The sequence below is a fragment of the Dermacentor albipictus genome, chromosome 1 (genome assembly GCF_038994185.2).
Source record: "Dermacentor albipictus isolate Rhodes 1998 colony chromosome 1, USDA_Dalb.pri_finalv2, whole genome shotgun sequence".
NCBI lineage: Eukaryota > Metazoa > Arthropoda > Arachnida > Ixodida > Ixodidae > Dermacentor > Dermacentor albipictus.
This window is the reverse complement of record NC_091821.1, coordinates 217115345-217129264: the sequence shown is the minus strand read 5'-3', so window position 1 is coordinate 217129264 and position 13920 is coordinate 217115345. Positions and strand designations below refer to the sequence as shown.

Sequence of the window (13920 nt, the reverse complement as noted above, 5' to 3'; positions counted from 1 at the left end):
CGGTAGGCTGTGGTGTGGGCCAGGCGATTTCGCTCGCCGTCTCGAACTTACTAAATCGCTTGGGAATTTAAAGGTCTCGTTTATTTCATGACAGTTCAATGGGAAAAAAAATGTTTCATAGCGTTCTCGTTTAACCTACTAGGGTCACATTTCATTCTCGAGCGCTCAAAGGAGTTCTACGCATAGTTTAGCGACTCCGAAGGCGCTATGAAGACGACGGCATAACCATGGCATGACGATTCTGAAATAATGAAGCTAGTATAACGAGGACAGGACGATGACGATGGCATGGTGATAATGGGATGACGACTGAGTGTGGGGCGATGTTGCCTAGATGACAACGACATGACAAGGACGGTATGACGAGAATCGGATGAAGAATCTGCAATGACGACAATGGGAGGGCCATGATGGCTTCACTATGACGATAAGACAAGGACTGCACGACAATGAATGTGTGTCAACGACGAAATGACGGTGATGGCATAACGCTGGCATGTTCGCGACTGAATGACGACAGCGTCAATGCGATAAAAGGATGAAGCAATGACGTCGATTAAGCGACTAAAGAGGTGTGACAATAGGATGACGACGAGTGTATGATGATGATGATGACATCACGACATCTGTATGATGACGATCAGGTGAAAAATACCGCGTGACGAGCCTTGTTTGACGAGGTGGTAGGACGAAGATGGCGTGACGTGGACGGCGTGACATGAACTGTGTAAGAATTGGATGAAGACGATTACGCGAGAAAGCTTGGCGTCGACTTGGTCTGACGACGCTGATATGAAAATGACGGCTTCACACGACGACGGCCCATAACCAGCGGCACATACCCCTGGAGACTGCAGACTGCACAATCTCTGGGTTCGGCGCGCTTGTGCTGACGGCGCCAACGACCCAAAACTGAGAAACGAGCTAAGCAAAACTAACACTTAAAGATAACGTGCCGATTGTTATGCCCGAACCCACACCCTCCGCAGAGAGCATGGGTACGGCTCGTACCGCTTCTACTGAGCCTCTCTTTTTATCTGACATTCTCTCTTATTACAGCGGAGCTGTATGTAACTAGGGTGCCATAATTTTCGTGTCCGCATGCAAAAACTATCATCATCAACGTCTCGTAAGCCCGTAAGTAAGCAAAAAATGCAATGGCTCATAGCCCTATGAGCGAGAGGCTACAAGCACTCAGCAAAGTGAAGCGAAAAGTTTTTACATTCTTTCTAATCACGCATGCAACATACACAATGGCATGTCGAAAACTGTCGTCATCAATGGCTCATAACCCCGATGGGCATTGGCTCATACCCCCGTTGAGGAAAACCAGTGTGGAATTTTGAGCCGTTTTGTGGGTACGAATATGCGCAAGTCAATTTTCATGACCTTCGTAAACCAATTAAATCAGCTGTCACACTTGCGATCAAGCAGTAAATGTTTTCAAGATAGGGTTGCAAACCGAGGGAAAAGTTCACGGTGCGCTTTGTGTTCTTATTGGAACGGATACTGCGTTTCTGAGATACCACAGTTAAGGTAACGCTTAAGGAAGGGCGGAACATAATAATAATGATAATAATAATAATAATAATAATAATAATAATAATAATAATAAGCTGGGTAATCATGTTCTCGTGCTTCTACTTCATCTTCCCAACCACGAACCCGTCCGAACGTACAGTCCGCAAGTTCCTCTTAGGTCTGAGCGACGCGAACACATTTCTGCGTACGTGACTGTGTGTTCATATTTTGCGGCTATCCCCCTCTGGATCTGGATTCAGCCTTCCTTAAAAAGGAAGGCTGAATCCAGGCAGCTTGAGAAGGACTTCCTTTCGAGCAGCGCGGCGTGCAATTCCAGCGACCCCTGCGCATCCGTGGATTACATTCCATTGCAGGGTATTCAACTTGTCTGGTCACATTGTCGCGCGGCAGGATTGTCGAGATGACGTCGTAACTTTTGAACGGTATAGTTATAAATAAAAAGAAGAAAACAGAATTACAGTGCAGGGCTCATTCAATTTCGCCCATTAGCATCGCCCAGAAACGCCATGCTCAAGTAATCAGCATAGCAGCATATTTCGATCGCAAAAAACTGTATTTTGAGCACATATGAGAATACTACTTTCACACCAATACACCGAAAAAAATGTAAAAAGATACGAAACAAAAGAGGACGCACTCCCCGCAAGGGGCGCGACAGTTTCGCTGCACTATCGCCGCGGGATAGCGACACGGCGACTAGCTCGCAGCGGCTGCCAGGGTCGTCCTCGCCAAGCCTTGCCCAAGGTGGCCATCCGGTAAAATCAGTGGAGCAGCCAGTGCGCCCCCAAACGTCTACTGTGGCCATCGCGCCAGCGAACCGAGTGCGCTTCGAAGTCGGCGGTCACGTGGTCAGCAGAGAACGCACGGTCAGCTACTCAGCTTGGATAGGCACAGCTGAGGTGGGGGTAAGGCCGCCTGCAGAGCTTGGTGGTCTTGTGCCGCTGCAGTTGTGACGAGGTGCAGCCGAGCAGACGGCAGCCACACGTGCGGTGAAGCAGGAGACGACGGGCGACTCCTGTCGGGATTGCCGTACTGCCGTCCGCTCTGTTCGCGGAGAACCTGATGGAAGGAAGGAAAAGATGCGAATTGTTTGTGACTCAACCAGGGGTAGAGTCAATGTCCTGAAGAACAAGTAAAGGACAGATTTATCTTTGACACATCTAGGAAAGAATGTTTGTCTATATGAAGGAGCTCTGCCAAAGGAATAGTTATGTGCTGAACAAGCTTTAGAGAGCGTAAGTGTAGAACAAGAGACGGGGCTTGCTATGCACAACAGAAGCATACGGAAACATGTATGAGTGCGTATACTATTCGAGTTACTTCGAACATTCTCTCACCTAACCGTAAAGGGTGAAATAAAACGCTATATCTGATGCTTTCTGGGATATGTATAACGCATATGCAGTGGAAGAGGAAAGGAGTTGTAGAGATTTGAGGACATGGGAACTGAGTTGTACGGATGCAGTAAACGTGGAGGAAGGCTCATGAATGAGAAAAAAAGTCATCCACGCGAATTTTCGCATTCCTGTCGGAATTTAAAAAAAGTGGAAGCGAAATAAAAATTCGGCTTTGTAAAACTCATTTTCACATTGTTTTAAGTTCAACTGTAGTATAATGCTTTAAAGGAAACCCTTCACCGTTTTTCAGAAACCAAGGTCCTCAATTGATGAAAAGTTCGTCCGGGTCCGGAGAGATCAACCTCATGACCAACGCCTTTCAATGGCGGTCTTTCTGAGTTGACGAGGAAGTTAACACGTCGAAGCAGGAAGGCGAATTAATCGACCTCTCTCAGCACATGGACACTGAACATAGGAAATCAGTTCTACTGAAGCGCGCAAAGGGAGGAAGGATTATGAAAGGGAAAATTGCCATCCACCCAAATCCATGTGTTTCGATTTGTCGACTCATTCGCCTTCGTGCTGCGTTCACTGAAGCTAGACTCCTGGTTATCTCAGCTGGCGGAAAGACCACCCCGCAAAAGCGTTTGTACCAGTTTCGATCAGCGTACCTGGACGAATGTTCCTTGAATTGCGAAGCTTTTTTTTATAGGCAGCTAATCTGGACACGTGGCAGCTATCGTCGTAAGTGGCTGCTGGCGGAAGCTTGCGCGTTTTCTGTAGAACGAACAGGTTTTTCACGAATACCTCAAGGTAAAGGGCAAATATGGTGAAAAGCAGGTGAAAGAGACGTCCTATAGAAAACAAGCCACGCGAGACAAATGCAGTGATTAGGCTGTGAAAAGCTGGAATTTCGTTCCCACAGGCGTTAAAGATCCAGCTTTGGAAGCCTATGGAAATGACGAAACGTTTGGCTTGATTTTCGAGCCAAAAACAGCCACTGTAATAAAACTAGGGCAGCTGTCGATATAGTCGGTAAATTGTGTGTAGTCCGACAACATCTTTTGATTGATGCCTGTCTCAACTCTCTGTAAACAGCGTAGGGCTGTTCTTGAAAGTGATTTTGGAGACACTGTTGTGCAAATCCCCATGGCACCATGATAATCCAAATCTTATCGTTGTAGCACCGTCGGAAGCAGAGAAAGAGTGGTTTAATAGCACGCTCCTATCTCTGCATGTGAAGCGGGTAGCACTTCGCTTCCACGGTATTTTTTTTTTTTTGAGCTAGACACGACTTAGTTCTACAGACTCACACCAGAGGACGGAAAGAAAAATTATAACCTTATTTTCGATTACAGTTTTTACAGTGTTGCTGTTGAAATATTGTTATAAAATATTGCTTTGAAAGAGACTTGGCAATCTATTGCACATTTAATAAGTATTCGTTTTCATAGTAAGAGCGTATTCCTTCCACAACATACCTAAGTACACACGAGTGTCTTTGTGCTACGCATATAAAAAAATAAAGCCAAAGAAAGACAACTTTGCCATTTCCAGTGCGCAATGGACGTAAAACGCACAATTTGTCACCTTCAATGAGAGCAAGCAATATACAGTGCTCCAACGCTGTTGTTTATACAGGCATCAATAATTTCGGCAGAGAAGGCAAATAGAATACAGGAGCCCCTTAAAATAAAGCTATTCCGATCCGTTTTTATTCCTATCTCTTGACGTCATATTTACGTAACCATCGACGGAAGCATCGTTCGGTGACCTGCGGCGTGTTTTACAGAGGCTAATAGAAAGCACTCCTCGCTATAGGAGGAGACTTTGCTTTGCTTCTAAAGAGAATAGCATTGCCTACCTTCACTCGTTTGTCTAATTGGCGGACCAGAGGCGAGGAGTACGTAGAAGTGGCGAGCGTTTCATTGGGGCCGAGCTACCGCAGTGAAAGTATATAACCGGACGAGGATGGCAGTGCCGGCGTCGGCGATTAGCCCGCTTCCCTTTCCTTAGCTTTCGCTTTGTGGTAGAAGAAAGCGGGGACATGCTGCGGAAGGGTAAAAATGGCCGCTTAAACGAACCCTCGGGGTAACAAAGGTGGTGGAGCGATGTCGCGTACCCATGAACAAAAGTATGCGGGTTACGGAGCCGCAAACAAAACGGAATTTCTTCGTAATTAACATGCGTAAACGGAAACCAATGAGGGCGTTAGGAAACTCGTAATGCCAAGTTTGGACTGCAGTTTTTAATTTAAATGTGCATTCACAGACACAGGAGAAAATGAGTTTTAACGGCAATCCCTTTTCCGTATTATTTTAGTCACGGGTGTGGGTGCCGAAAGGGCTCGACAGCATCATCTGCCGCGCAAAAGTTCCGAAAAAATTCAATTTTGTTACGTCACTTCCAAGTGGTGAGTTTTCGTGCTTTTTCACATCGCGTGATTGGCAGGCGAAGTGGGGACAGCCCAAAAACGTTTGACCAACAGCGGACGGCTCTTGGTGAAAAAGTCGGAGAATCTGAAATATTTTTTTGTTCGGCCTAATAATTAATTATACGTCACATGAGTTGAAGGGTTTTCCTGACGTCACGTGAAAGACAAGCGAAGTGTTAGTGGTCCCAAAAAATTTTGACCAATCGTGGAGGGCTGATAGCAGAAATGGAATAGACTAATTATAATAGTTTTGCAGTAATGCGCCCACCGATGTTTGGGTAGGTCATGGTCAAATGACGCGAAGCGAAGCAAATTGTAAAAAAAAATTTTTTTGCTAGTCATGCCTTTCATAAAAGGATTAATCGGACTTGTAAGAAAGATCACTGCCTCTAGCGAGCAATAGAGTATTGCACCTTAACGCCTTTATTTTGCGATTTCATTTTAAAAAAAAAACGACGTCAAAACTTCAGACCGTAAAAATAGCCATGCTTAAGACAGCGCAGGTGCGGATAAGAGGAACCTTAGTGTAAAATATTGCATATGAAATACAAACAGGCCTGTTTGTATTTAGAAAAATAGGCGTTTTCGACACCGAAACCGACAAAAACGCCTCTCGCTCGCTGAAATGAAGGAGACCTCAAATCACTGAGAACGAACTCGCTTCACCTTTTGGCAAAATCTGACAGTTTAGGCATCACCCGGGCCACGTGAAATAACGCAGGCCGTGGTGTGTGATTTGCGGCACGCGCCGTCTCCTTAAATGCCATTTGTGGGCTCTAATTTATTAAAAGAAAAATTACCTTCCAATCTTTGCCAAGACTACTATCATAGCTTGGTGCTACTCATTTAAAATCAACCTAGCCAAGTTTAAAATTCGTTGCGGCTGGACAATAAACGGGACACACAGTGTCATTAGGTCTTGAATACTTTAGTTTCGAGGTGACCTCGACGCTTCGGGCGGTACGGAGTGTAAGTCAGGGCTCAGTTTTCCATCGACATCCAGATGTGTATGTCTGCACGAGAAACTGGCTACTCAGCTGACTTTCTGTGTTTTTCTCAAGACTACTGAACGGGAAAATCAGTTGCGCAACATTTAGTATGCCTGCTAAGAGAACAAAATAACTCTGTGTCGCGTCCTCCTGGGGGGCACATTCTCTTCCGCTTTCTACTGCATTTAATGCGGCCACAGGATACGCTGCGCATGGGGCTGTTGACATCGCGAAGGCGATGTGAGCGAAGGCACATCGCCAAGGCTGAGAGACCCTTATGGGTTTCCGTTATCCCTTCGTTCAACATGCAGTCGGGTGGATAACAACTTTGCCTTTCTTTCGCTCCTTTGAGGACACAATGACAGTGACTCGTAGCTTCCACCAGGCGATACCTTTTCTGTACGACCATATTTGACCACCATATGGTCTAGCGACTGGTCTCACGGAAGACTATAGATTGCGAGGCAAAAGTGGCTACAGCGACGTTTGGCTTCCGCGTATTATATCCACGGTGGATCGACAACACGCAACAACACATTTTCTCTATCGCTTCATTGTTAAGTTGGCGCGCTTGCTTTTTTTTTTCTCAATATTTACATACCAGTTGTATGTTTATGGTATTTCTAAAATAAAAAATAAATTACGGTGTTTTACGTGCCAAAACAACAATCTCATCATGAGGCACGCCGCAGTGCAGTACTCCGGAAATTGCGACCACCTGGGTTTCTTTAACGTGCACCTAAATCTAAGTACACGGGTGTTTTCGCATTTCGCCCCTGTCGAAAGCAGCTGCCGTGGCCGGGATTGGATCCCGCAACCTCATGCTAAACAGCCTAACACCGCTGGCACTAAGCAATCACGGCGGGTGTATCCTACTCTTTCTCATCCTGAACGCTTTTATCTAAACACGTAATTTCGTACGAACTTTATCGCATCTATTACTCCTGTGATATTGGTAGGTGGTGTATTTCATGGTAGATGTATATGGTTCAGGTGTCCATAGAGAAGTCAAACAGAAAACAAGCCCGCAGCCTCTAGCTTTCCTCTTCGTCTGCGAATTCACGTAAGGTTACCAACAGTACTGTCCGCTTTATGGCTCAACACATGCAGATTTTAGAAATATATCGGTCATATATTACTCAGCTACAAAGTTGTTGACTTGGTACAGCTGTTTACCTCGTGTGTTCTTTTTCTAAGATTTCAAGTTATATGCGACTGAATGTAAAGAAGGATTATGCGAACTAAATATTTGGTCTTCACGGCCCGTATATATTTTTACATACTCTCTCTATTTCATAACAGCTTTGACTGTAAAGCCAAATAGCCCAGAACTGGGTACTAATGAACAGTCTACATGCCATTCTACAAGTACCGACATCGGTATTTGACGAAAGCGCTACAATCCCTTCGCTGAACGATAATTTGACATTGAAAGATTACGCTATAGATGATTACCTCAAACCGGCCTAAGCAGCTAGTTATTCATCGTGACACCTCGGCTTACACGAGCATATATGTGACCTACAATCACGGTGTCTCTTACGAGATGAGATGGCGTAAATGGAATAGTAATAAAAGAGGCCGCACATTGACTGCAGCGTTTTAGTTGGACTGGTGTTTGGCTTACCTCGCGTGCAGCCTCCAAATGCGGCTGCTTGGTGCAGCCACGCCGTACGTGTCGCCGTTGCTCTCAGCCTTGATGGCGTTCAGCATCGTCAACGCGCACGGCAGCGGGTCACGTGGGTGGATGCGTAGCCTGCAGCCCGAGACGTCGAGGCTGCACCCGGCAGAAGTCACGTGGTCGCACTCGACGAACGGGCCACTCGTGGTCGCGGCCGCTTCCGATCCACGCGTACTCGGATCTCGCGCACTGCGTTGACAATGCATGGCGACAATGAACACTGCTGTTGCAATGCACATTCGTCAAGCAAGGCTCCGACGAACGCTGCAGCTCGTCTCACGAAACGTGTCCTGCTTCATTCGAAGCAAACAGCGCCTTCAGAATCGAAACACTAACGACGTCATCGCGCATCCGGGAAGCAAGAAAATAGATTCTGGCTGCTCAGTTGGGCTTTTTTACCATGCATATATGCCACGAAATGACGATTGGCGCGGAATATACATAGTAATGTTGGATCTGTAAATCCTACTGCCATGTGTTAGGATATAACAATTTTTTCTAACTCATCCTCGCCACACTGAAAAGCTTCCATAGATTGCCAAAAAATTATTCGGTGTGTTCGAACAATTGCTATTTTCCGTTGTATTTCAAACTTAATGATTAGCCACGACCGAAAAGACCTCTAGCAGCGGTATTCTAGGTTAGAATTTTTCTCTCCGATTTTGTTTATTCAGATACGACTTCAATCCAACCAATAAAGTAACGTAAAAAAATAAGAAAGTGTCCTAATAAAATACTTCCCGTTGTACTGTGATTAATACGTCATGTGCCAGTCGTTTTACTGTCAGTTTTTCGTGCCAGAATTTCAAGCACTTTTGTTGTGTGTTCAATTTTGGCATTTTTTTTTTCATTAAGGGGCAACAACCTGAACTTCATCCTTTGAAACCCCGCTTTTGTCTATGTGACACAATGTGGTATCGGAAAGGTGCCCTTTGGGACAAGAATGTGTCTGAATACGCGCTTTTCAATTGTTAATTTGCTATTAGATTAATATGAAATTTGTATGGTAGCAGAGAGCGGCATCGTATATACAGAGGAGCGCCAACTTATCACGTACCCAGAGATGATGTTATTGTTCTCGTTGCTATTATTATTATTATTATTATTATTATTATTATTATTATTATTATTATTATTATTATTATTATTTTTATTATTATCGTATGCTGCTAAGTTCTTAGCCCATCTTTTTTATACCATTGTTCGCAAACGATGAGATATCAATACAATAACACTGCATCATAGGCTGTAAGCCTTCCTCAAACAATGCTATCCAACGAAATGACGTGGTGTAGCTGTGAGGAGAGTTGAAATTAGTTGGGGAACCAAAAGTACCAAGCAACGAATAGATAAATAAATATGATAGCCGCTATATTCACGCGTAGAAGATACAAACCTCCCAATTTGCGGACGGGTTCTCCTTGGACCAAGTCGTGTTCGTCTCTCCTTCTCGAGACTTTTTGTAAAAGAATAGCAATAATTGCGCTTTCGGCGGGCTTTATCTTCCTTCTGCCAGACAAGTGCCGATACGAGACATTGCGGAATTCGCACAAGTCCATTCAAGGCGCTCAATCGTAACCCCTTGCTTGGCCTTGGGATGTGAAAATTAAGCGATCAAATTCTTTGTAATTACGGCATAAAGCGGAATACAACCGACTGCCCGAGCCGAGATGTTCATATGAGGCGTAAACGTGTAACTCAACAAGTTACGCGCTGTCTTTCTTTACTTTGCGAGGCAAAACAACCCGCCAATGTGATTTTCACAAGACTGTAGAAATAACATAAAATTTGTCTATCCACCTAGGATGTTCGCAGTGGTCCTGATATATGATATCGAAAAAACCGTATTCATGGTTACCTCGTTATCAGTAGGCGCACGGTGAACCTCGAGGCTTCCACCGTGTGGTGCCAGGCTCCTTCCGCGCTCCATGGTACTTGCATGGTGTTACGCAGAGGCACGGTGTCCTTGACGCCCATACCAACGAGCGGGTACCACTCGGCCCTCGGGAACAGCCTCCTGGGTTGTCCTGCGTGGCTGCCGCAAGTGCGTTCGTCGACCGTATACCACGGCTTGAGGTCCCGATTATCTGGGAGGACGTCCTCGGTGGACAAGTTACTGAACGCGTAGGACACGTCATCGTTGGCCCCACCTGGAAGTGCGGCGAGTGAAATCGAGGAAGGCGTCTTGCGGGATGGCGTCTCTTCCGACATGGTTGACAGGCAGCCTTTTAGGAGACGGTGCATTTCGATGCCGCTAGGTACAGCGATCTCCATGACAGGTAGCAGAACGATGTCGTTCCTTTCTGCGATGGTTCTGAGTGCGTCCGTCACGATTAGCTGCGTGTTCGAAAGAACGAGACAGACTCTCCTTTGTCGCGTGGGCCTCGCGTGCCAGCGCGCGAGGTCGTGGCCTCCGTGTCGCTCTTCTTTTTCCTCTCTTCCATTGCTAAAACTTGTTTAGTGAGTCATGGCGCTTTGCTTATAATGTGTTAATAATAATAATAATAATAATAATAATAATAATAATAATAATAATAATAATAATAATAATAATAATAATAATAATAATAATAATAATAATAATAATAATAATAATAATGATGATGATGATGACGATAATAATAATAATAATAATAATAATAATAATAATACTTGCTAATAGTAATAATTCTGGCCCGCTCGCGAGCACTAGCGGTGAGTGAAATTAGCTGAAATGAGAGTGTGTAAAACCCACAAGAACTGTACAGATATGGGCGAAATTTGTTGCATTTTATAGATAAATTTCATCATCATCATCATCATCATCATCATCAGCCTAGTTACGCCCACTGCAGGGCAAAGGCCTCTCGCATACTTCTCCAACTACCCCGGTTTTTGCTGGAGAATTACAGATGTGTAAAATTTGCGTATGTATATTTTTTGGACTTACCCGTTCTTAGCAATCATATTTGATAGCTTGTAAATCTATCTATCTATCTATCTATCTATCTATCTATCTATCTATCTATCTATCTATCTATCTATCTATCTATCTATCTATCTATCTATCTATCTATCTATCTATCTATCTATCTATCTATCTATCTATCTATCTATCTATCTATCTATCTATCTATCTATCTATCTATCTATCTATCTATCTATCTATCTATCTATCTATCTATCTATCTATCTATCTATCTATCTATCTATCTATCTATCTATCTATCTATCTATCTATCTATCTATCTATCTATCTATCTATCTATCTATCTATCTATCTCGAAAATAGATAAATTTACAAGCTATCAAATATGATTGATAAGAACGGGTAAGTCCAAAAAATATACATACGCAAATTTTACACATCTGTAATTCTCCAGCAAAAACAGACAACGCACTTCCATCAAGTGCATCTCTCCGAGAAGATAAAGCAGGAAAACGGCATATATGAAATCATAGTCTACGTGAAATTGTTACAATGTTTACAAGTGTGTTGCAGAAGTCTTCATAAAAATAGTGGTACACTTCAGAAATGTGGGTCATAGATCACGTTTATCTGCTCTAGTCGTATTATTAGGTGCAGTTTAGTGATTGGTGATACTGTTTTTCATTGCTGAATTAAAGAGTTGTAAACATGGCGCTTGGCTTTCTTGTATTTGGAAAATATCGAACATTATTGATATTACCTTTTTGTTCGAAATGCAACAAACCGCATCGAAATTACTGTTGTGGTTGCCGAGTAAAAAGAAATCTGGCAGTTTTGCACGAGGCGAAGCATGGATTGCGATAGCAAATTATTAGGCTGCTATACGGAGGGAGGATAGTACTTTTATCGGCCGTAAACTTGTAAACATCGGCTTTTGACTAAATTGACAAACGTAGTCTTATGCGCGCACACGGAAACATGAACACATCTCACTCGATGACAGGGGACGCTCGCTGTAAAATTGCTGGCGTCACGAAAAGCGGCATATGCAGCGAGCGAATTGACTTTAGTGCTGTCTCTCACTTCAACGCTTACTAAGCGCACACGAAACCATCAGCTAACGGCACACCTACGACTATGAACCGACCGCCTGTCGCTTTCACGATAGGGCCCGGGCGACCGCGCTAAGCCGTGCCATACGCAGACGCCGCCCTAGGAGAACGTGTCTTCTCCTACTCCCCCCTCCCGGTGCCTTGCGCCCGTAGGAAGACGGCGGGCTTGCTCCCCGCCTCCCACGCTTGCACGAGCGAGATCGAGCCTCCATCTCGGGCTCATCCTCACACGCTCTCACTCGCACCTATAGCATGCAGCTAGCGGCCACGCCGTTATGGAACTTTGACTTTATACGGAATATCATGGCGACTGCGGTGACGGCCTAAATGTGCCTGGAAGTGTCTATATAATTAGTTTTGCAATGCAACGATGAGGGCTATGTCAACGTGAATGTCTGCCTGTCTCCCTGCAGACTCCTCGAAACGCCTGCAGCCGGCACCTTCCAAGGCGTATCACCTCTTTCTAGTGACTTGTATCGTTGTATCATTCTTTTATTGTTGACTTCTATCATTCCCCATCCAGAAGGGAAGAAGTGCCCACGCGGGCACTACGCACACATCGTTGTGCATAATCATCACCACCACCACCACCACCACCACCACCACCACCACCACCACCACCACCACCACCACCACCACCACCACCACCACCATCATCATCATCATCATCATCATCATCATCATCATCATCATCATCATCATCATCATCCAAAACTTTCATTGGTTTCTATTTACAGGGTCATTTGTGGCAGCCTGTCAGGGTCATTTTTGACGCTCTTTACTGGGTTTAGTAGGGGTGGGACCCTTTGTCCAGGGCTCCATTAGTTTCCGCTGCCCTTCGTGCTCCCTCCACGAGACCAGTTTGCTCCTAGCAGTGGTCGCCGGCCAGCTGTGCCTGCCATTGCTCCCCACATGGATTTATGATTTTGGCGACTGCTGTCATATGTTGGCATTCCCACGTTATCTGTTACAAGGTGGCTACCGGTTATTTATCTGCGCATCTGGCGGGGTACACGTTTTACTGGGTAATTTAAGTTGGGCAAGGTTCCTGTCTGCATGGAGCTGTCTCGAATAAGTGACCTCCGCCCTCGTGAGTGATTTATGTGGGGGAGGATAGCGTATTCTGGTTCCCCTGCAGTAGTGTGCCAATAAATCCGAGTAGTCACTGGGAACAGACAGTGGACATTCCAGTTCGGATTCTTCGGGCACACAGATTGCATACCGTTGAGCAACTCTGTCCATCTCTTCGTTTCCCGGCATTCCTGCATGTCCCTGCACCCACAGGATCTTGTGTTGGATCGACTGTGGCTCTGTTGAGTGGAGTGTTACGCCGCCTCTCATCTCGGGGAGTACACTGAGTGCGTGGTGGCCTATTCTGCTGTTGAGGAAATGTGAATCAGTTGGAATGGTTAGTGATTTGCCGCTTCTGAAGCCATCCGCCGCAGTTAGAGCGACGGCTCCTCAGCTTCAGTCATGCTTCTTGTTTATTGAGCCACTTGTAATTTCGGAAAGGCTTGCGTTGATGACCATGGCCATTCTGCATCCTCGTTCGGGATTTTGTTCGGCTACGTCCACGTACACAACATCGTTTTTGGTGGAGAACGTGCGTTTGATGTCAGTGCGTTGGATGTCTTCAGCTGATGTCGCGTCCGTCGTGTTCCATTGTTTGAAATGTGTTTGCGAAACATTCACAAAGCTTGTAATAGAACTTACAAAACATATATCTCGTTAATAATTTTTGCCCGGCATATGAAGGCTCCCCACGATTTACAACGTGAGCCTGTCTTTGCCGTCCGGCCACGAGGTGACGTGCTAGTGATGTTAGCCATTAAAACTGGACGCGTCCATGGGGTTAAATATGATGTGTCCATACGCCTTGTTCATTTATGAGACGAGCTCGGCAGAGCTCACGAAGAG

General features: G+C 45.1%; 1 protein-coding gene across 1 annotated transcript in view; it reads right to left on the bottom strand.

Moving 5' to 3' along the window:
• Nucleotides 1-13920, bottom strand: part of LOC139054204 (uncharacterized) — a 49488-nt gene that overhangs the window by 19544 nt on the left and 16024 nt on the right. Inside the window, exon 2 of the mRNA XM_070530879.1 lies at nt 7930-8172. Within this exon, the coding sequence (XP_070386980.1) occupies nt 7930-8172 (243 nt within the window). The remainder of the gene's footprint in view (nt 1-7929; nt 8173-13920) is intronic.